This window comes from Triturus cristatus, chromosome 5_1 (genome assembly GCF_964204655.1).
Source record: "Triturus cristatus chromosome 5_1, aTriCri1.1, whole genome shotgun sequence".
Lineage (NCBI taxonomy): Eukaryota > Metazoa > Chordata > Amphibia > Caudata > Salamandridae > Triturus > Triturus cristatus.
The window spans coordinates 543,423,384-543,448,333 of NC_140587.1; the positions used below are offsets into that span (position 1 = coordinate 543,423,384).

Sequence of the window (24,950 nt, forward strand, 5' to 3'; positions counted from 1 at the left end):
CCCCGCTTGCATCCCACTCACACATGGACCTCACTCTTGTACAGAGGACTAAGGGAACATCACACTTTGCTCCTCTGTGCCGCTGTAATCTCCTGGGCATAGCTTTTGGTGGTTGTTTATGAGTATAGAATTTGCCACTGCCAAGAGTTGCAAGCCAACTTATAAGAGATGTGGACTCCGCATACAGTGGACTGAAGAGCACGAGTAGAAAGACTTTGCCAGAGCTGGTGATAACCTAAGCCCTGTACTTGTAGCTTACCATGGACAGCCTTTCTTAACATAAACCAAATATATTTTTACTTTCGTATTTTTCAGAAGTTAGAGCCTCTATTTGTGAGCTGCCTATATCTACTCCTTGAATCCCTAGAACTCATTATGCATGACCTTTGCTGTATCGAAAGAGCTTTTGGTGTGGCAGTTGGCAAACTATTCTCATCTGGCTAGTGGGCATGCTTAATGCAGTCTGATATAATGCTAAAACTTTGAATATTCTCTGTGCCAGTCGTTTTGCTCACTGAATCCCCTACTAATTTGTACTTGTTCAGCTGGCCCTTTTTGCCGGGTGTCACTTTTTGCCTTTTGCTGCTCTCAGCCTTCATGACCCATACCTCACAGCCTTTAGCCCTGCTCACAGAAGTGTTTGCCTGTAGTGATCATATATATAGAAAAGCCTCTGTGAACCTGGTATGGCCTGCAGATATAACACGTACCTAGGAAGACAAATCCTTAAGCTCGGTCTGAATGGCCTTTGACCATGCAGCGCATTCTTTGATTGCTGGCCATGCCCTTGTGTCATAACATGTGCTCACCCATTGACCGTAAAAAACATCTGCTTAATTTAATAACCAAACCTTACTCTGTGACAATCTCTCAGATCTATAATGTCTACTGTATGATTATTTTTTGTACAGACGTGATCACACTTGCTCCACCTGCAATTGGAAAAGCTGTGAAATCAACGTCTCTCAATCCAGATTTCAATGGAGTAACCATGAAGTTAGATTGTTTTACTACAATGTATAATGGGTTTCCCATGCTGCTGTTGGTACCTTTGTGTTTTTTAATCAGTGGACCATATGATATCAAAACAATCCTATTTAGGTGAGGATATGAGGCTGTGTAAGTCCCTCATAGTGGATATAGTCCATCTAGTCAGGCCCAGTTACCCATTCTATGTTCTGAAAATCTCTGGCGGCGTAACAAAATCCCACAGCTAGGACTCTTTCACTCTGGAACCCCCTAGATTCTGAACGATGTAAACTCAAAGATAATTCTTTTCCAGATCCCCCTCCACAATTTGGAACAATCTCCAAATCCGTTTAAGAACAATGCCTGATATTCTATTCTTCTGCAATAACCCAAAGACCTACATATTTGCAAGATACCTTAACTAAGAACTTTGAGGATATGTTAATTCAGCTCTGGGAACCAAGATGTCACAAGACAAATTTAATTTACAACTCTTTAAAGTGGCGTGCTTTAAAGGTGTAGTGTGTCACACTAGCATATTTTATAGTAAAGAATCTCCACAAGGTCTCCTATCTCTACCCCCTGACCACTTAGCTCCCTCTTGTGATCTACCAGAACCTTCTGGTCAATTTTCAAATGTCGTTTTTGTAAGCTTATCCTATAGTTATTATTACATGTAAAGAGCTCTAATGCCAACTGGTGAAGTGTCTCTATGGGAAAACAATGTAAATTAAACTGATCCTTTGGATTACCTGCACTGTAGAAGTTACTTGCATATATTTGAATTATATTTTCTCAACAGTCCTATATTTGTGTGCCTAGTTAACATTTACATGTGTCTTATTTCGGGACGTTTCTATATTTCCGATTGTGCCCCAAAGTATCATTGTCTTATTTATAACTACAGAAAAAGAAAAAGTATTTCAAACTTCGCGTTTGTTTTATTTTCATAAATATTTTTTGATGCCATAATGTAATACATTTTAGTTTTTTTCATTTTCAGGCCCTGATTACATAAAACAGAAATTTCAAGATGTTATGGACATTAAAGAGATGCCAGAAGAGAAGGTGCCACAAAAGCAACCGTCACCCAAGGAGTCGCCACATTTTTATAGGAGAGGAACCACACCCCCACAAACCCCTGAGGCAAAGCGGAAGCCAACACCGCCAGTCCTCGCTGCAAATGTGAAAAGAAAAAACTTCAGCACTGCTGATAGCGAATACAGAAACGAGGATCCCTTTCCAGCCAAGGAGAATGTGACAGCTGACTTGAAGCCTCAGCTTTACAATTCATTTGCAAAAGATGATGTGCCAATAAAGCCTCTGCCAAAGTCTCCAGCAAGCCATAAACCTGCGAGCCCTGGTAATGGGCAGCTGCACAGCAATTACCATGGCTACCAGGTCAAGGCAGACGCAGCCCTGCCTCCTTTAGAGCCAGAAGAAGATGCTGTCCCATCGCCTTCAACACTTGCGCGAATGCCACCACCGCCCAAGCACAGTCCTAAGAAACCTTTTGTAAAACCGCAAGCCAAAGAAATCAAACCGGAGCTAAAAGCTAAGAAACCTGAACCTGCTGCACCAAAGAAACAAGCCATTAACACTCCACCTCCTTCCATGAAAATCGAGGAAAGTCATCCGGTATGTACTGCAAGGTTGTTTTCTTAAACGTCTTTATGCATCTAAAATGACTGGGCAATTTCCGCCTTTGAATAGTGGCCCCATTGCTTAGCACCGATCTTTTTTTATTCCGAGTTATATATTCCTCAACACCGGAGACCGGCATATAAAGTTGTCCATTTTAGGAAGAAAAACATTACCCTTTGATGCATTTATTTATTTCAAACTAATAAATACAACTATCACCTGTAGCTTCCTTGGTGCTGAGCACACCAAGCTACAATATATAGAAATAATGCCTCGGGACCAATAGTGTAACAACTATTAGAGGAGATAGCTAAATTATCTCTTCCTATGAGTTATCTTCTTTCTCTATAAGGAATCTTTTTAAATTTTTATTTCCACATAGAAATCAAAAAACAGTTTCACTAAGAAAATAGATATACTCTTAGGTTGAATGTAAGTATGTATATTTATTTCATACTTTACTTATCTCACATAACTATATCTCGTTTTTTTCTTTTTTTCTTTTCATATATATACAAACATGTACATTATTTACATACATAAAGCAAACTCAACACACCTATATTTGCACCTTTGTCACAGAAAAAATATTTTCCTTATTGCACCTTGTCTAAGTGATACCCTAATAGTTAATCAGGATGCTTCTGACCTTATTTCTCTGAAGCATTCCTACCAAAAGAACACTCTTTAAGAGTCACTTCGAGATCTACTATTACAACCTCGTTCCTTTTGAAGTACTCTCTACTAGTTAACACAAAGTCCAAATTCCCATGAGTGTCTTCACCATTGTTGTCGACGCGTTTCAGCCAAATCAATTACAGGCCTCCTCAGGACTAGGGCACTCAAATATACAATGTTTTCAAAGTTCAACCTTAAGGGAAAGCAAAGTATACCTATTCTATTGCGAATATTGCTCGAGGTATGCGGATATTCTCTATTCTTTCTTTCAACACGTGGCAAGCCATATCATGCTTCCATCAACATATCTGTATTAAAGGGCCCTTAATTCCCGGAATTCTTCACAGTCAAGGCTCTTATACTCGTTTTCTTACAACTTCACTATTTATCCAAAACATGCCACTTCCTCATATTCATACCATCGTCTCTGAATCGAATTATAATGGCCACGCTTCTTGCACTCCGTCTTTAACCTTCGTACTTCACTCGCATATAAAGTTGTCCATTTTAGGAAGAAAAACATTACCCTTTGATGCATTTATTTATTTCAAACTAATAAATACAACTATCACCTGTAGCTTCCTTGGTGCTGAGCACACCAAGCTAATCACCTTTCAAATATAGGACATTCATAGATACAAAGCTAAGGATGTATGATGCAACAACGCATTCCGTTGCAACGCATGCCTTTACCACGCATGCGTTACAACGCAAATGCCTTTACCACGTACAACCTTTACCGCGCATGCTTTTACAACGTATTTTGTTGTAGAGCATGTATGGTAAAGGTCCATGCGATTTAAAAATGTTCCCTAATTCCTGCCCTCAGTCCTCAAGCCAGACCCTGAACCACCCCCACCGACCCTTTTTTTAAATACCCGACCCCTGCCCTAATCCCTTAAAATATTCCTCTGCATGACCCCCACTACCCCCTCCCCTCCCCTTTTAAAATAAATACCAGACTCTGCCATAAGACCTAATTGTAGAACCCAGCGCGAATCCCACTGTCCCCTCCCCTTTTAAAAAAAAATACCCGACCACTGCCCTAATCCCTAAAAATACACCCCTGCACGACCCCCACTGCCCCCGCTCTTTTTATAAGAATCCACGACCCTGCCCTAAGGCCTAAAGTTAGAACCCAGCGCGACCCACAGCGGCCCTGCCCTTTTTAAAAATACCCGACCACTGCACTAATCCCTAAAAATATACTCTTGCACCACCCCACTGCCCTGCCCTTTTTCCTTAGCCCGAATTCTAGAAACCAGTGCGACACCCACAGCCTTCCGCCCTTTTAGAAAATACCCGACCCCTGCCCTAATCACTAAAAAATACCTGCAACAAAAGCCATCCCAAAAATAATCCTGCTCACCTAAACAGGACGACGAGGCAACTCTTGAAAGAGGAAGCGGAAGGGATTGCTTTGCTCCTCATAACGACGCCGATAGCCTTGACCACACAGGTGTCTTTACCACTGTTACCAGCATATGCCCTCACCACGTACGTTGCGTGGTGAAGGCTATGTGTGGTAACAATATATGCGTGGTAACGGCTGAGCGTGGTAACTGCTGCGCGTGGTAACGGCTGCGTGGTAAAGGCCCTGCGTGGAAACAGCCGCGTTGTAAAGGCTGTTTCCCAAAGCTAAGGCATAAGGCCTAGATGCTGATTTATTTCTTGTATGCTATGAATCCGACAGAATTTTTTTACCATTTTTTATTTGACTTGCTTTCTCTTTTAAATGCTGCTATCACATTGCAATTGACACTTCAGTAGCTGTTAGTGTTGCTTTGGGTATAAAATTATTTAATTACATCTTGTGGTTGGCACCCAAGTGTGTCCAAGAACTTAAAGGACTATGTCAAAGTCAAGATATTCAGTGTTGATGGGTATCTTGGTTTTTGAAAACTCTAGAGACAAAACTCTAAAGTGGTGGCCACAGAAGGAGTAGGTCATATTTTCTGATCATGTGGGGGAACACCTCTTTTAAATGCTCGAACGAAAGAAACTGCCAACTCCTCAAAACCTTAGGAAGATCCCAAGAAGATTGGAGACTTCCTGCCAAAATGAACAATCTTACCTGTCAAAGGAAGCAGATAGGTTTACACATTCCAACTCCTTTAGCACAGGTTGTGCCCGACAAGCAAAGCCTATGCAAACAGGTCAAAAATTTCCCCTACTCCAGACAGGGCTCCCGATTGAGAACACACATCTCTTACCTAATAACATTTCTGCAGCCTTCTGACTGATCTTTCTTCAAGAATCACATGGCTACCATGCATACTGAAAGACGGACGTTGGATGTCTTCATCATGTGTTAAGTAATCAATGCATCTCATTCTTTTAGAGCTGTGCAGTGTTAGAGGCTTTCCAAAGATCCCTTTTTATTTAGGTGATTCGCAAGGCAGCTATGTGATCTATGGCACTCAAGAGAGGTTGCAGCTGCTGCACTGAGCTGGATTGGGTCCTACCTGGTTGATTGAGCCCAAAATGCCTGTCTTCATCTTTTCTGGACCTTAGAACCCTTATGTGTGGCATTCCACAAGGCTTATCCTTTACCCCTAAGCTCTTTAGGGCCTGCATAGATCCTCTTGAGCTCTAATGTGCTCAGTTTATGCCTCTGCAAATGACACCAAACTATTGTCCATCTAAATCATCAACACAGGGATGCACCTCTTAATTTTAAGCTTATCTGCGGGTGGACTCTAGACTCTTTGAAAAATAGCCCTTTGACACATTGAAATGTAGCTCTGAGTGGACCAAGCTTTGTGGCCAACAGTCCTATCCCTGTTCCCAAAGTCCACAAAGTTTGGTTTTGGCTTATCATGTGTCCCTCAGGAAAACGAGCTTGTGTTCATCTGTATTCGCTTCTTGAATAGCTTGTGTAGAATTCTTCCCTATCTACATTTGGATAAGCATTACCTCGGATGAGAGTTCTTAAAACTAGGTTACAGAAATGCTCTACACCTGGATGTGCCCAGCTTACTCCAGTATTGGAACTTTCATAGATTCCCTTAGCTTGTATCATTCCCCATCGTCGGAATGGGAGCCTCTGTAAAATAAAAAATACCATAGCAGTAGGCACAAAAGAGAAAAAAAGGCCTAGGCCTCATCTCATTTTGTAGCTTATCCACCTCTTTTTGTAAAAGAGACCAAAATAATGCAACAACCAATCAGATCAGCCTCACCCCATAGAACCCTCCTGAGAGAGCCTCAGATTTTTGTAGCCGTTGTGGAACAGTATAACAGAATATGCTGAAGGCTGAGCTTTCCCAGGGGAGGAGGGCAGGCGCATTGGAATCTATTAAAAGTTACCAATACTGGAGAACCAAAGTTACAGGTAAGTAACTTGTTTTCTTACTCCAGTATTGGAACTTTCATAGATTCCCATAGCTTGTATCAGAATAGCTAGCAGTTAGAAAAAAAGCACATTTTGTGTATTAAACCATAGAATAACTGTGAATCTATAACATCATAAGAAAAATAAGTTACCAAAACATTAGTCAGTAAACATAATCAGATACAAAATGTGCGAACCAATAACAGGAAGGAGGGTTAGAAGGGAAAGCTCACCGCTCACTGGAAGAGATTCCTCAGGACTGCCTGTCCCACTGCAACATCACTCCGCATGGAAGAGTCCAAGCAGTATTGTCTCGTGAAAGTATGGGCACTGCTCCATGTAGCTGCCCTGCAAATGTCTTTGATCGGAACTCCGGCGAAAAGAGCAGCGGAAGATGAAACTGATCTTGTCGAGTGCGCCCGGACCCGCCCTTCTACGGGCTTACCAGCTGCTTTGAAGGGGGGAAACCTTTGCAAGGTGCACTGAGGCGACAAAGAGCTGAGTAGATCTCCTGAAGTCCTTGGTGCGTTGGAGATAAAATTTCAACATCTTTGAACATCCAAAGAATGAAGAGACCTCTCCGCTGGAGTTGTCGGTCGAGGGAAAAAAGATTTCAGAATGACTGGTTCATTCAAATGAAAATCCGAAGGGACCTTTGGGATGAATTTTGGATTTGTCCTCAGGATGAGAGTGTCCTTTTTAAACTGTAAGAACGGTTCCTGAATAGTGAGAGCCTGAAGTTCTCCAACCCTCCTGGCTGATATTAAAGCAAGAAGGAGGGCTACCTTCCATGAGAGAAATTTAAGGTCCGCCTTATGAATTGGCTCAAAAGGCGGTCTCATGAGTTGAGCAAGGACTACGATGAGCTGCCACATGGGTGGCGGAGGTCTAACTGGAGGCAAAATCCTAAAAAGTCCTTTTAAAAATTGTTTCACAATTCTTGCAGACCAAAGAGACCCCACTCACGCTCAGGACTTTGGCAGTGTGTCAACCCAAGACCGAAAGCCAATTGGACTGCAACCACCCCACAAACCAGTGAGCAGTATTCGAGTGATATGTGTTTCAGGTAACAGTCCTGAGAGATATTACAGGGATAACTAATGGTATCCAAACCCAATTTAATTAGGGAAAGCCACACTCCAGAATACTAGAAAGCAAAATGTATTTAAAACATGTCTTTCTACATTCAAAATCCTATCCAATATAGATGGTAACTTTTAAAAGAATCCGCAAAACTGTAGCCACTTCATTTAACAAGAGTGTTAACAGTAAACAAATATTGTAACATATTGTTTAAATCATAAAGCTTTCGTGCTAACCAAATAGATTTTGGCACCAAAGAAAAAGCCTAATTCGAGCTTCAGAGATCGATCATTCCCACTTACCTTCTCTGAACAATTAAGCCAATGTTCAGGGAAATAGCAGCATCTTCTATTCTGTTCTGCATTGGAAGGAAGGCCAGTGAGACCACAGAGTGAAGGCTAAGTGCTCCTTCCAGCAGCCGTCAGCAAAGGAAGATGATACGATTCTCCATAAACTTTGTCTGAAGTCGTTGGCACGAAGTCCCCTCTATCATTTCACACTATGTTCTTAGTTTATATAACTTGTCTATTCAGTTTTGAACCTTTCATAATAAATAATTAACAGAGAAGGGCTTGGCACCCTTTTACTTACTTGCATTCTGTGAAACCGTTCTTTAGGTTAAAAAGCGCTAAACGATTTACAAACTTATCTGTTTCCATAAAACAATCACTAGAACAAGATATTTTATTCATATGAAATAGTAGAAATATATTCGAGCAAACTTGATATCATGTGGCAAATATTAATAGCATGAATAAGTATGCATTTTATCTTTCAACATTTATATCTTATAGTCAACATATGTAATTCAGAAAAGGAGATTCCTGAAAGGAAAATACATAATATTCATAACAAGTCATGCACCTTTGGTCTCTCTAATCACTGCAGCGAATGTGTTCATGGCTTGGTGGCTGTTCTTTCTGTATTTTAATGCAACTCTTTGAAATGATCTTTTTTTTTTTATCTCTGCTCTACTGAAAAACATTTCTCCTTTCAAAAACAGCTTAAAACATACCTCTACCTGCTGTAATTCTTATCCATGCTCCTGAATCCTCAGTTGTTGGTGAAAGGATATATTTTGTAATGATGCTCTTTCTGGTGCAAATTCAGTAATCACTCTGGATGATTGGGAGTAAGAATCAGAGGGAGCTTATAGAGCAAGTGATTGGACATGGAGTGTCAGCACAAGGAAAATGTGTTCAGTCCAAACAGCGTAAAATAATCATCGACAGATACGGGGGAAATGGGTGAAGAACTGCCATTGGGTCACTATGGTAAATCTTACTAATTTCGTTGTAATGGGATTCTTTATTATATGCATGAGTGAGCATCTCCTTACATCCAGTACATTTATGTTAGGGCATCGTATGATCTACTGAATTTATGGCAAATGTTATGAATATCGAAATGGGGTTTTACGCCCGCTCATAGCCTGCTGTCCTCAACCTAAAAAAGACCAGAAAATCCCACTGGTCACAGTTTCCTAAATACGTAACATGCAAATCAGGGAGTAAACAATGCAAATACCAAAAACTTACACCTCCAAATATTCTTCAACCTGACAAAATTTAATGAAGAATAATTTATTTTCCAATTATTTTGATACCAAATAATTTCACATCAATCAATATAAATTTCAAAATTGATTATATCACAAAAGTCTATTTATAAAACTAATGTTTAATAATACATCACACAATCTTTTAATTGACAGTGCCAGCCATCCATTTTGATGTTGGCAGTCAGTTTTACACAAAAAACTTTATTGAGTTTTTGTGGTACACTACGGCAAATCTGGTTGCATATATTTCAGGATACAGTACATTGCGGGGTGGTACCCATATATCTAAACAGCAATACAGCCTGTGGACAAACAGACTAACCAAAAACTGGGCACATACTACACAGTGTTCCCCCATGCCAGGGGGATCTACTATGCGTGCATATGAGGCCGAGGTGTCCCAACTTGTGATTGTCATATTACGGGAAATGCTGCCTGACTATGGAGAGTTTGGGGATGGTAGAGAGGGGAGTGGGGGAGAAGGGGGGAGGAAACTTTAAAGCGGAACGCAGACACCCTATTATGTTCGTAGCAAAGGTACAGGTTGAACTATGATTCGGTACAATGGCCTACTTGTCACCGCTGCCCGGCCTCTGGGATGTGGGCTAACAAGCTGTGTGCGAAAGCCTAATGGCCACGCAAGGAATGGCACTGGCACTGGCGGTGCAGGATCATTATGTATGTAAGCTGCTTATTATATTGTTCTGCAATAAAAACGGTTTTAAAAAAAAAAAAAAAATGGTACAGAGGGGAGATTAATCCCACTGTATTTTGCCCACCGAGACCATACCTTCCTGTGTTTTTGCGGGCAGCTTTGCGCCCGATGAATGGCCACTTGCCGCCATGCACTCATCTATGGCCCTCTTCCACCTACTTATTGGTGGCGGGTATGTCCCTTTCCAAGACTGGGCAATGTCCGGCGTAGCCAATGTGAGGCCTAGAATCAATAAATGTTGCTTATAATGGTTCCCCCGACACCTTCTTTGCTGTGTAAAAGGAATAGTTTGGGTTCAAGCGCCAACTTCCAGGACAGGACTCGCTCTAGACAAGAGGAGACCTTGCGCCAGAACGGCTGCAGTGCCACACTGCTCCAGACTGTGTGCAAGAAAGTTGCCTTTGTATCGCCACATCTCAAACAGGTGGGGGATGGAATGACACCCATCTGCCATAGGTGGGAGCATGTGTAATACACCCTGTGGAGATATTTAAATTGGATGAGGCGGTATCGTGTGGTGACGGTGCCCCCATATTGGGAACAATACCAATTTCACTGGGTTAGCACCTAGGCCCGTGGTTTCACCAAACACACGGAATATCTGTTTTATCGCTGGGCCAGAAAACCCCGGGTCTGAAAGGAAGAAAAGGACAACGCGATCCTGTCGGACCTGCCTACTGACCAGTCAAATCCAATTATCACAGGGTGCTGCTTCACCCACACCGCCAGGGGCTCAATTGCCAGCACAAATAATAGTGGGGAATGCAGACACCCCTGCCTTGTACGCCGACAGATGGGGAAGTCCGCTGGTCGCATCCCCGCTACCTGTTCCGAAGCCGCAAGTTCTGTATATAGTAGTTGTATAAAAGACAAAAAGAGCTGGCCAAAGTTGAGGGCTTGGAGGAGCTGGTATAAGTAGGTCCAGCTTAAGGAGTTGAACGCCTTGTCTATATCGGCTAATAAGAGGGTTGCAGGGCAACCCAATTCCGGGGCTTTCGCGATGGTGTTATAGACTCGTCGGATATTATGCTGGGTAGAGTGGTGCAGCATAAAGCCGGCCTGATTGGGGTGGACCAGCTCTTGAATGCAGGCACGAAGGCGGTTGGCAAGAACCTTGCCCAGCAGCTTAGATTTGAAATTTAAAAGAGAGATTGGGCGATAGGATGATGGCTACTCCGGTGGGCGCCGTGGTTTAAGGAATACTAAAATTTCGGCGTGGCGCCAATCAGGAGGTAGAATATGTTGTTCCAAGGCTTCATTAAGTGCCGCAAGGAGATGTGTGCCTAGTTGGGACATGTGGAAACGTAGAAACCCGCTGGGGAATCCATTAGGACCTAGTGCGCGGCCAAGATGTATGGCCGACAGGGCTGTCTCGAACAGATGGGCAATATTCATTTACAAGAGTCAATAGCTACGGGGGCTCGGGCAAGCAGTGGTAGGTAGCAGCGCGCGGTAAGGCAAAGCTACTTGGACCCTGAACATTTTTTTATTATTCTAACAGTAAACTGTACTTAACTTCATTCTGGGCATCTTTTAGTGGTTTTAACATTAAGTCATTGGTTATCTCATTTTCGGCACTTGGCACTTTACCTAGATGCTGGTACCTGGTCCTCCGCGGCTCTTCCAGCCGATTGTGCGGAGGGACGTGACTCCTCCGCCTCAGCTCCCTCATCTCCGGTGTTTTATTAGCTACTTAACCGGTATGGGAGCTCGGACGCGCCACTGGTGCATCAAAGGTAAGCACGTCTGCGCCCGTCCCGGGCCGGTCCGTGGCCAGCGCCAGCCATACTGCTCGATTTAGTAGCAGTAAGAGAATTTGCTGGCCGCGAGATGCCTCACTTTAAGGAGGAATTCGTGTCCTTGTGAACATGCCATTAACCTAGCGACCGATACACTCCCCTGCAACTGTAAAGGATGTAACATGGTTCTGGCGCACTCTAGTTGGTTCCAGGGCAATTGATACATGGGGTGCAGTAAGGAGGGGGGCAGAATATGCAGGCTGGCAAGTTTAGAGCGTGCCTGATCAATTGTAGATCTCTGCCTAAACATGCAGAAGATATTTGGCTATTACTATCCAATAACAAATGGGATGTAATGTTTTAGATGGAAACTTGGCTGAAAGATGAAACTGTATCGGCGGTAGCTCTAGCTATTCCCCCAGGCTTAAAAATATGCTGTGCAAATAGTGATGGGTAGAAAAGAGGAGGGCGGGTAGCTGTTATGGTAAATGACTCCTGGGAGATTTCTACTTCAGTGCTGCACAATATGGGTTTGACAGAAGGTTTGAACTTCTGTATTAAGATCGGCCCCACGATCTTCTTTGCTGGACTCTTGGTATACAGATCCCCAAACTGTCCACCAGGCATAATTTCTGATCTCTGCAACTTTGTTGCCCAGAAATCACTGCCGTATTCCAACTTTTCGGCGTTATGTGATTTCAACTTGCACTTTAATGACCCGGGATGCACGCATGTATCTCAGCTCTCCTTGTCTCTCAATGAAGCAAACCTGATTCAGCATGTAAAACTCCCCACCCACAGGGCAGGTCATACCTTAGATCTCCTGTTTTCTAATATTCCGACCCTGGTAGCTGAGACCCATATCAACTGGTATGGACAGACCACTGCCTAATTCTGTTTTCTTTCAGTCTGGAAAAACCAATTCAAAGCAGGGAAACTGGCTATCTGCCAAAAAGAAATTGGAAAAAGCTAACAGCTGAGTCCCTTGGACCAGTATTGCAAGAGAGTCAACCACTATTAACGAGCGATCCAAATGCTGACACGCTCGCAGGTGGATCTCCTCCGCCTTGGAGACCATCGCCCCAGCCAGAGTAGCAAACACCTTGAGAAAATCTCCCTCGGCTCTGTGGTTCTCGGAGACCCACAGATTAAATAAAAGTAGATGTAAAAAAGTGGAGCCCTGAAAGAGCTCCACAAATTGATGAGGGGGGCAAGGAGGGACTATTTGGTGAAGCGCATTAATAATGCGGAAAACTCAAGTAAGGAAATATTCAGGATCGTCAGCTCCTTCACCAAACCGATGGTGCTGGAAAATGTAATACAGCCATCCCCCTTTCTGTGCGCAAAGTTATCGGACTTTTTCAACCGTAAAATTCTGAAAGTCTACAACACCTTCACAACAGCGATAGAGATGGAAAAAACAGTGGGAGTCGTGATTCCGAATATCCCTTCTCAGAATTCCTTCCTATCTCTCAACCGGAATCGCTGGTAGAGAGCCTGATATGTGGGTCAGGCTCCCTAGAGGACCCATGCCCCCAAGCTGTGGAAAGAGCTGGCCCACTCTGTAATCCATGTTCTGAATCATATATGGAACACATCACTTGCTTTAGGTATCTTCCCTGATACATGGAAACATGCGTGTTACTCACCCTCAGGAAAAAATCCAATGTGGATCCAGGAGAGCTAAACAACTGTCACCCAATCTCATTATTACCAGCTGGAAAAAATAGTACAGCAACAGTTGGTTTACTTTATTGAGAGCCCATGACATTTTGCATGATACACAGTCCGGTTTTTGGTCAGGCTTCAGTACCTAAACTGCACTGTTGGAGGTGGCAGTCAGTTAGGTTGTCTGTGGATGCTGGATCATCAGCTATGCTTGTGCTCCTGGACTTATCCGCAGCGTTCGGCACAGTGGACCTCCAAATCCTGGCACAGAGACTGCAAGCAATAGGAATTGGAGGCGTGGCACTCACCTGGCTGAAGTCCTTTCTTAAAAATCGTACGCAGAAGGTCACCCTTCAACCCTACCAGTCGGAACCCAAGCAACTATGGTGTAGGGTACCACAGGGCTCGGCTGTAAGCCTGCTTCCTTTTAACATATATCTGGCCCCTCTGTTCTCACTAATAGCAAACTGGGGAGTGAAGGCAATATCATACGCCGGCGACACCCAGCTGGTGTTTTCCTTTAAGGACCAGTCTGTGGGCTCCTTCACTAGGTTTAAGGGATGCCTGAGAGACATTGCATAGTGGATGAACAATAAAAAACTTAATGCAATGCAAAGAAGACAAAAGTGTTGTTCTTCGGCAAGGCTCTTCCGCCTGCAGCTGGTGGCCAGCTGAAATGGGCCTGCCACCTACTCCAGCAACTACGGCAAAAAACTTGGGCATGAAATGGGAAGTAGATCTCTCTTTCACAGCTCAAATTCGGCAGGTGACAGCCTTGTGCTTCAGCAAATTAAGAAGCCTGCGGAACCTTTTACATCTACTGCCGGACGACTGTTGCAGAGTCATTGTCCATGCCACAGTGACATCTAGGCTGGACTATGCTAACTGCCTATACCTGGGTCTGCCCGCTTACATTGTCAGGAGACTGCAATTGTACAGAATGCGGCTGCGAGATTGATAAGACGTGTACCGTTTCGTCACCATATCTCTCCGCATATAAGACCACTCCACTGGCTGCCGGTAGCGAGAAGAATTGAGTTTAAGGCTTTAACTTTGGCTTTTTGGGCAATACATGGCAAATGTCTGAGTTACCTTGAACACTGGCTATGCCGCTACCAACAAAAACACACACTGCGGGCCAACTCTCAGAACCTGCTTTGCACACCCCGCTTTGTTAAAGCTCACTTAGGGGGCATATCCTTTACAGTAGTGGCGACTAAACTTTGGAATCCCCTGCCGAACAATATCCGTCAAATTAAATCAGAGCCGATGTTCAGAAAGTTCTTAAAGACCTGTCATTTTAGTCTGTTAGTTCTCTTCGGCCTTCTCTTTTCATTTCGCATGCCGCCTACTGCTATAGCGCCGAGACACCTCTGTTAGAGGTAGCTGTTCGCGCTTTTTATAAATTTCGGTATTATTATTTTATTATTATAATGTCTGCGTTCTGAGCCACGGACAGGGGACCGACGATGTCCCAGCCGCTTTCACTGTTCATCACCCTTCTTTTGGGAGTGCCAGTTAGACCTGGATCTGTGTTGCCTTTTGGAGGGGACCTTTTTCGGTTGGTTCCTGTGAGTGTTCTGTGAAGAGTCTCCATCTCGAGGGGGCGGGGTATGCGTTCTAAGATGAACCGTTTCCTCAGCCCAGGCGAATATAGCCCCGGCTTGTCAAATAAGAGAGACTTGGCGTTATAAATAATGCGCATACGGGCTGGATACCGCTACATATATTGGATGTTCAGTTATCTGTGCCTGCTCTTGGCAGCGGTGAAAGATTGTCGTTGTTGTACCAGGCATGTATAGTCAGGAAAATCATGATGGAATTGGAATTGTACAGCAGTTTGTCGCTGTGATTTATTGAAAATTGCAGGATGGTGTCGCGGTCCATATAATTCAACAATTTGGATATAACAGGCCTGGAGCGTCCGCGGGAGGAGGCTTCCATGTCAGTGCTCCATAGGCTCTTTCCACCACGATGCAGGGGGGCATGGAGCCCTCCGTCAAAAGGTATTTCAGCCACTGTGTGAGGAAACGTTCCATGGATTAACCCTCGCAACCCTCCGGGAAGCCAATAAGGCGTAGGTTGTTTCGCCTGGAACGCCCCTCTGCATCTTCAACCCTGGAGGCCAACTCCTGTGTTACCACCGCAAGTTTGTTCACTTTCTGTTGTAGGTTTGTTACTGTATCTTCAACTGACGATACATGGGTTTCTGCCTCTGTGATACGGTCGACGGCCTTCCTGGGGTTTTGTCGTAGGATAGAAACCTTGGATTCTACTGCTCTGATCTTTGCATCCAGTGTGTCATAGGCCTGGGTGATTGCAGCCAATAGGGTGGGATTGTCCGGTACGGGGCTTTCACTATTGGCATTACCAATGCCACCTGGGGCCGCAGTAAATTGGTCTAGCATACTCTGCTTGGTCACGGGGCCCGAGGGCTTGTCTTTCGTCATTATGGCAGAATTGATCTGGGCCACGTGTGCACTGCATTTGCCTGCACAACTACTCCTGCTCTATGTAGGTGGCAAGTGGGCTTCTTCATGAGGCGTCCGTCACGGAATCGGGACACCGTAGTCCATAAGCCTCACCAGTCCTAGCCTGACCGATTCCGCAGCCCGCCATGGGGGCACCCTAGCGGGACCTGACTCGCCAAACTCCCAACCCGTAGCCACCCTCACGCAATCACTGACCATGATGATGCCCCCTCAACAGGCCCCACAAGGCACAGAGAACGAGACTGCCACTCCTGCAAAGGTCCAGGCGTGTCAAGGGACCCAGCCGCAGGACGACCCCCTGTTTGCACCAGTCCTGCCCAGTTGTTGATGAACAAGGTTCAGCCCTGGAGTTCCAAGATAGGGAGGAGGGGGCCCACGGCACAGCAGGCCCACCTTGCAACACAGCCCAGCTCAACAGGCCGGTCGGGCTCCACCGGTATCCCAGAGGAGGTTCTCCAACAGGTCCAGCAGAGGCTGGTATCTAGGCGGTGCGGCCCGAGGGAAGAGCGCCTGCTTGATCTGGTTTCAGCAGATTTTACTGCCACAACGCTACAGTCAGGCCGTCTTACATGCCGCGCACCTGGCCCTTGATTGCGCTCACAGCAGTCGCGCCGGCCCCGACCCGGTCCCCGCACTCACTTGCTCTGGGCCTCTGGACACATGAGGGCACCTCCCACACGGTGCGGAACCGCCCCTGATGGGACAGGATGCTTTGGCCCGCCTCAGGCCAGATGCTTGGGCCGGTGCTTCGCTCCAATAGGGCCCTCCAGACCACCCGGGTGCCCGCCGTGAGGTCGCAAGTTTTCCGCCAGCAAAGCAGGATGTTTGGCCCACCTCCGGCCAGATTCTGGGTCCAGCGCTCCACCCCGGGCACTCTAGGCAGCTGCGGTCCACCTTCACAGCGCTGGGTGTCCACTCCAGCTCACCCTCGCCGGCTAGCGCGGACCCGACTCATGAGGCCACAGCTTCTCTTTTCTAAGCCCGGGCCACCACATACCCCAGTCAGGTCTTCAACCGGGACACTCTGTCCTGGATCGTTGTGTCCTGGTCCGTCGGGCGCAATTGCTTTGGATTATGGCGGCTTCTGGTGAATATCAGACCTGGCCGGTCAGAGCTCTTCTAAGCCGCGTCTGCCATGATGGCTGTCGAAGCCACGCCCCCTTGGCAGTCAGTTGTAGTATTGATACCCAAACAATATTGAAAATTCTTCTCCCAAAGCTTTAAGTCGGACATTTTTTTGTTTTTCTTCAAACGCCACTTCCCCATTCTTGCCCATCATTCATCACACCTGTATATGTCTCCAAAATCGCTGTTGGTATAAATCTATTTCTTATATACACGCTCATATTGATGGGCAACATCATCATAAGTGTATTCCCACAGGAACGGTCCCGTAGTGAGATAGTGGTTTCCCTCATTCAAACAAATACCCATCACCAAACCAATGAGTATATCTTTATAATGTATATCCCCATAATATGTCCGTTTTCATGGTAAAGAATTCCAGCCATGTTCAACTCCAACCTAAGGGCTTCCTCAGAACAGCTCTTTCTTATCATTAGATATTGTTTCAAGATGATACTGGTATTAAAATATGATAATCAGATGGCTGACAACATTCAATTCCATAAAACAAAGTATCCTGAACTGTTGCCACATAAACATAAAATCATGCATCTACTTTTCGACCATGTTTTACATACCCCTACTTGGAGTGGTTAAACCCTAAGGGCCCGATTCACAAACTGTATTATGTAATATGTAAAGTAGGACTACAGTGGTACTACTTGCTACAAAATGCTATTCACAAACCTATGAGTATAAATGTTTTGGATGGAGAGATCCTCACACATGTAAGTTTGCTACTTATTAGTTAGTGTTAGAGGGTCCAGATGAAGTGATTAGAAAGTGGACATACATACTGCCAAATGGGAGGGGCTTAGGGATGAAAAAAGGGGGGATTAGAGGAGGGGTTCTGGAGGATAATGAACCCACCCACAAAAGAATAAGCCCATTGCTATTACCAAACAGCACTTAAAGACTACAGACATAAAAGACCTGAAACATTTGTAAATGTACTCAAGGTCAGCACTTGAGAAATTCCAGAACCACACAGAGCCAAACACTGGTACTGCAACACCCTCAAATGGAAAATAATGTAAGTATGGACTTAACATAGAAAATAATGGGAAATTAAATTATTTAAGCTAGCTAAAATATAAATACATTTATTTTTAATTTTAAAAAATGTGTATTCATTACTTTATTTAAAAATATTTTAATAGTTGTTTTAATTAAACTTATAACATTGGTTTTATTAAGATATAAATAAATTGTAAATAAATCTTTACTTTTTTCAATTCTGTACATCACTTTTTAAAAATACAATATTTATTATTATATTTTACTTTTGATAGGATGTTTTTGATTTGATTAAAAGTTCATAAAATATTCAAAATAATTCCATTTTAAATCATATTAATGGTTCTGTAGCATTTTTATTTTTTTATACTTAAAATATGTAACATTAATTTACATTAATTTTTAACATCTTGCTGCTTTTGCACAAAGGGATTCTCACGGAGGAGCTTACCTGTCGCCCATCAACTACTCGGCGCACCCGCTTCGCGGGTGCCCCTTCGCCCGTTTTTGAGGAGCGGTTCACAGACAACGACCGGGAGGAGTTCGGAGGGGGAAACCAGCGGTTGGTGTGTGGCTGCAGCGGGGCTGCGAGCGTGCGGGGACTTCATTGCCCAGAAGTCCCTGCCAGACCGTCAACGAGCTTCCGGTCCGCTCTCCCTGCTGCCCCGCCCCCCACCCGCCCTCCTGAGGCTTAAAAACACCTCATTGCCACGAATCAAGTGGGTCATCTTGCTGCTTTTGCACAAAGGGATTCTCACGGAGGAGCTTACCTGTCGCCCATCAACTACTCGGCGCACCCGCTTCGCGGGTGCCCCTTCGCCCGTTTTTGAGGAGCGGTTCACAGACAACGACCGGGAGGAGTTCGGAGGGGGAAACCAGCGGTTGGTGTGTGGCTGCAGCGGGGCTGCGAGCGTGCGGGGACTTCATTGCCCAGAAGTCCCTGCCAGACCGTCAACGAGCTTCCAGTCCGCTCTCCCTGCTGCCCCGCCCCCCACCCGCCCTCCTGAGGCTTAAAAACACCTCATTGCCACGAATCAAGTGGGTCATCTTGCTGCTTTTGCACAAAGGGATTCTCACGGAGGAGCTTACCTGTCGCCCATCAACTACTCGGCGCACCCGCTTCGCGGGTGCCCCTTCGCCCGTTTTTGAGGAGCGGTTCACAGACAACGACCGGGAGGAGTTCGGAGGGGGAAACCAGCGGTTGGTGTGTGGCTGCAGCGGGGCTGCGAGCGTGCGGGGACTTCATTGCCCAGAAGTCCCTGCCAGACCGTCAACGAGCTTCCGGTCCGCTCTCCCTGCTGCCCCGCCCCCCACCCGCCCTCCTGAGGCTTAAAAACACCTCATTGCCACGAATCAAGTGGGTCATCTTGCTGCTTTTGCACAAAGGGATTCTCACGGAGGAGCTTACCTGTCGCCCATCAACTACTCGGCGCACCCGCTTCGCGGGTGCCCCTTCGCCCGTTTTTGAGGAGCGGTTCACAGACAACGACCGGGAGGAGTTCGGAGGGGGAAACCAGCGGTTGGTGTGTGGCTGCAGCGGGGCTGCGAGCGTGCGGGGACTTCATTGCCCAGAAGTCCCTGCCAGACCTTCAACGAGCTTCCGGTCCGCTCTCCCTGCTGCCCCGCCCCCCACCCGCCCTCCTGAGGCTTGATAATAACATTCTACTCCCGCAGCGCGGGACGCAGCCCGGGCTAAGACTGGGCAAAGACAGGGCCGTTTGAGGCCGTTCGAGACTGGAGACACTGGGCTGGGCCACCCCCCCTAATATTCCAGTAAGTGTACGAGATTGAGTCCCCCTCATCCTCTCAGGCGGGAATAATGTTCAAAAATAAAATTCCCACCGCTAGCACATCTATGGCAGGGACCCTGGACAACTTTATTGTTAGAGCTGCAACCATTCTAGAGCGAGAGATAGACCTTACTGAGCGTCGTCTATCGCTTGACCCTTTTACAACCAAACGTTCATCTCTAGGGAAAATTGCCTCATCAGTCACACCAGGGGTAACTACTACTAACCCCATACTAACTGAATGTTTGTCCAGTGATAATGATAGTGCCGACCTCAGTATGGAATTAACTGTTGGCAGTAACAGTAATAGGCGCGGCGATTCTAATAGGATAACTACACCTATGACTACTACGGCACCGGCCGCTAAAAATCAAATTGAAGGTGTTTCTACCCGCGCACAACTACATGTTATAAATGAGGCCACCTCACTTTCTTCCTCCCCTCCCTCAAATCTAGGAGCAAAACCGAAAACCAAGGTTGCTCCGCAAACAAAAGGGGGGAGACAAACAAGAGGGTCAAAAAATAAAAATAAAACATCTGTCTCTAAATTTACCCTGGGCGCTGCTGAACACCCTCTGATTGAAGTTACCTCAGATAAGTCCAGGCAACTAGATGTCGGGTTCCAGGCTAAAATAATAGAGGTGTTTGAAAATTCAACCCGCCTAATTCTGGACAGACTCTCCAAAATTGAGGAGCGTCTACAGAAATTAGAAAAGACTACCTCTGCTAGTCTAGAAATTAACAAATCGTGGAGGACAGACTTCCTCAGAGAGCTCCAAGAACACCCTCTTCCCGTCAAATCTGCCAGTCACTCGAAAGAGAAAACCCCTTCTCTTATGGCCTTGCCTTTAATTGACAAGCACCTGGATCTTACAGGGGACAATTGTCCAAATACAGCCTGCACTGAAAAAACCACGTCCAGAAGTGGCCCCCAAAATCTTCATGTAGGAGTAAAACCCCAGCAGAACCCATCGGAAGTTAATAACAAATCCAACAATCCTACTCCACAAGATAGTCACGAGGTAGCAAATAGACCTGCTCCCGTCCAAGATGCTGTTCCTAAATTACCCACCTTAGACCTTCCCCCAGAATCATCACCATACGTCATTATACTGGCGGGAGTACCTGCCTTGCAGGGAAAAACCAACGAGTCTTATCTGGAACTCAGAAACAAGATTATCCATTGGCTTAATTTCAACCGACCCCTCCCTCCTAACATTCACACTAAAATCTTGTTTGTTCGGAGAGTTAGCTGGGTGGGTAGAAGGAGTAAAGACATACCGGGGGACTGCATAATTGTCAATTTTAGGGACACTCAGGCTGTAAAATATATTCAGCACGCACAATCCTTTGACCCCAACACAAATATCACCCCTTTACCTCTCGATTACTTTTATCCTCATTACCTAGTAAATAACCAGTGGGAATTAGTAGGGAGAGCAAACACACATATAAACCAGGCAAGAGGCATGCTGCCTATACATAGACAAGGCTGGTTGGAAGCCTTCCCACTGTCCAATAAGTATAGCTGTTTGGACATGGTTGATTGACTACCCCTAAATTTTAATGTTGTTGATCTTGTGGGGGAAGCCACAGTGGGTGATAAATCAACCCCTGTGACTAAATGCTGGCCCGCAAAACCGCCAATTTCCTCAAAGAATAACGTAGGATCCTCCCTCATTAACACGGAGGATAACGAGAAAACTGACCATCTTTCATTGTCAAGTAGCGAATCCACCAAACGTGGTGCTCCTGGTGCAACACCCATAGTGACTTTATCTCCAGTGGGTGATACACGCCATTCAGTCGGACTTTTATCCTGGAATGTTGCAGGGCTGAACTCCAGGTTAGCCGACATAAACTGCGCTTCCTTTATTAAACAGTTTTCGATTGTCTGCCTTCAGGAATGTTGGACGGTTGAGCCTATTCATATGAATGGCTACCGCACTTACCATACACCAGCGGTACTCACTCTGAGAGGGAGAAATAAAGGTGGCCTTTGTACTTATGTCTCAAACTGTCTTAAGGAAACTAAGATCTCCTTTTTCTCTAATTCCACCTTTTACCAGATCCTGCATATCACATTGGGAGGTAACGAACATATTAACCTGATTAATCTCTATAACAATATTCCGAAAGATGCTTGGGCCTCGACCTATAAAGAACTACTTGAGAGCCTTAAAAATATAGATGAAAAAGAACGCACTGATAGCTGTGTGATCTGGATGGGCGATTTTAATTGCTCCTTATGCCCATTGAGCGATCACAACCTATGTGGACTGGGAGAGATGGATGAAATCACCGTGACACACTTTTCACATACATCCCTGGGCAAACACCTTAATGAGATTCTTTTCTCCCTGGACCTGGGTTTTGTGAACGAACTATGCTCCCCACCAGTCTCTTTTAACCCCACATTTATTGGACGGGGTTGTAAATCAACAATTGACTTCATGTTAATCTCCAAACGCTACTCTCACCATATTCTTGCGTTTGAAACATGTGAGATAGCAATGAGCGACCACCTACCACTTAGCATGTCCCTTGGTATAATGCTGGGTAAACAGAACATGGTTACTAAGACCCAGACCCTGTACGACTTCAATCTTGAACTCGTGAAAAAGAATGGCTATACCCTTAAATGGGACAAAGTGGAACCAGCGGTCTTCCTAGGCAAACTAATTGGCTCAAAGGAAGAGGAATTTAATATCTGTCTTGCAGAGCTCATTGACCCTCCCAAAGTCAATAATGCCTTCCTTGCCATCTCGGAGGAAATTAAAAAGCTACTCACGAGACCACAGCATTCTGGGGCAAAAAAAAATTAAGAGATGGTTTGATAGAGAGTGTAGCAAGACCCACGCTCACTTAATGGAACAATTAAAAAGGGAGCCTAGGGTAATGGCTGAAGTTAGATCAGCCAGATCTGCGTACCAACTGGCAGTAAAAAAAAGGAAAAAGCAAATCAAACAGGAAGCTTGGAGTACCCTCCGTGAAACCTGTATTTCCAAAAATAATACTGCATTTTGGAAAGCGGTGAATGCTCCATTCTTCTCCAAAGATTCCACAGACACTATTGTAATAGCAATCTCGGAAGAAGGCTGGCTGTCCTTCTTCCGAGAACTCTACACTAAGGACTCTCAGGTCGAGTCAGAAGGGGATTTTAATTCAGGCAATGAGGACACAGTATTCCACCCAATAAATATCGACTTCACTATGGAGGAAGTTATGATAGCCATCAATAAGAGCCCAGCAGGTAAGGCCCCGGGGCCGGATGGTGTTCCCGTAGATGTCTTTAAGGCTAACAGTAAGTTATGGGCCCCCCTGCTAACCAACGTTCTTAATAGCTTTAACAAAACGGGGTTCCCAAAGACCTGGCAGGAAGCCATTGTAGTGCCTATCTTCAAGAAAGGAGATCGCAGTTCACCTAAATGCTATAGACCGATCTCCTTACTTGATTCACTTATGAAGATAGCGGGGAGAGTCATACTGGACAAATTACAAGTATGGGTGAACGACACAGGCACTCTCTCCCAATTCCAATATGGCTTTAGGGAAGGTCTAGGCACAATTGAGCAAGGCCTGAACTTAGCACTCCTTGTAGCCAAGTACGTCGAAGCAAAACAAGAGAACTTATTTCTTACATTTGTAGATTTGAGTTCGGCCTTTGACTGCATCAACCATAACAAACTCTGGCTAACTATGCAGGAAATGGGAGTGGACTCAAACCTCCTCATTTTCATCAGAGAACTATATCGGGAGGCGGGCGCGAGGGTTCGTTATGGGGAAAAGGGGGATTGTACATCCAAATTCTCCATAGAAAAGGGCGTGAGACAAGGCTGTATTTTAGCACCTTTTTTATTCAACTTATATATTAACTCGGTCGCGTCTCACCTCCTGGCAGACAAACAGGATTACCCAAAAAGTGGCAACTCCTTTATCCCCATTCTCTTATATGCAGACGATGCGGTAATTATGTCCCGGACCCAAATAGGTCTCCAGAGATCGACCACTAGCTTCTCCGAATATATGGGTAGTAGAGGCCTAAAGATCAACATAACCAAAACATTTAATATGTGTTGCACAAAAAAGAAGAGCCTTAGCTGTAATACATTTTTATCTAACACAAAAATCATGACTGTTAATACTTTTTCGTACTTAGGTATCACTTTTGACAGTAAGGGAACTTGGATTGCGGCAGGTGATTCCCGTAAGCTAGCCTTCTCACGAACAATTGGGGCGGTCAAACATTTTTCAAATAAGGTCGGAGGCCGCCCGGTACCAGTCTTGCTCGATATTTATAGAGCTAAGTGTGTATCTACTGCAATATATGGTGCAGGAATTTGGGGGATTGTTAACACCTCAAGCACCCAAATCCAGACCTGTCAAAACTTTTTCCTGCGATACTTACTGGCTGTCCCAGGGTCAACTTCTGCTTATGCCTGTCATCAAGAGCTGGGTGTGCCCTACATTGCTGACCTTATTAAACTGGAGCCCATCTTGCTGTGGCATAAAGTCTGGTCTGGAACTGAGACAGCCCTAAACAGGGAAATAATAAAGGACTGCCTAGTCTTACATGGAGCATTGAAAATTCCCTGGCTTAACTATGTTAGGAAATTTTTTATCGAGCTAGGCCATCCGGAGTTCTTTAACTCTCCAGCAAGCATGACGAATTTCTCTAGAAGGAAATTCAAGCAAATTTGTTTGCACTTCCTTTCAGAGGCACGCTGGATGTTAGAGAAACACAAGAGCTCTGTCATGGCCAATCAGCTACTCATCACTCACCAGGGCATACAACCATATTTGAAAGTAGTTCCCAGCTGCTATACCCGTATGCTGCTATCCCGTTTTAGGGCTGATATCTTCCATAGAATGGTTACATTCCCCGAGAAGAATTGCTGGCTCAAGGAACTTACTCCATGTCCCTGCGACCATATTTCTGTCCAAACTTCCCTTCATTGTATTCTCTTTTGTAAATTTTACTCGGAACCTAGAAAAAGTATTTTACGACCAGTCTTGAAAAAGTTAGGGCTGAGACAATGTAGAGCGGCTCTGGTCAGACTACAAATGTTAGATGATGAATTTCTTATCTTTTCGGTCTCTACTTTTTTAAAAACTGTTATTAGATTCAGGATTTC

At 45.0% G+C, this 24,950-nt stretch overlaps 1 protein-coding gene across 1 annotated transcript in view; it reads left to right on the forward strand.

Moving 5' to 3' along the window:
* JPH1 (junctophilin 1) overlaps positions 1 to 24,950 on the forward strand; it is a 454,495-nt gene that overhangs the window by 377,402 nt on the left and 52,143 nt on the right. The window contains exon 4 of the mRNA XM_085605419.1: positions 1,973 to 2,607. Coding sequence (XP_085461545.1) covers positions 1,973 to 2,607 — 635 coding nt within the window. The remainder of the gene's footprint in view (positions 1 to 1,972; positions 2,608 to 24,950) is intronic.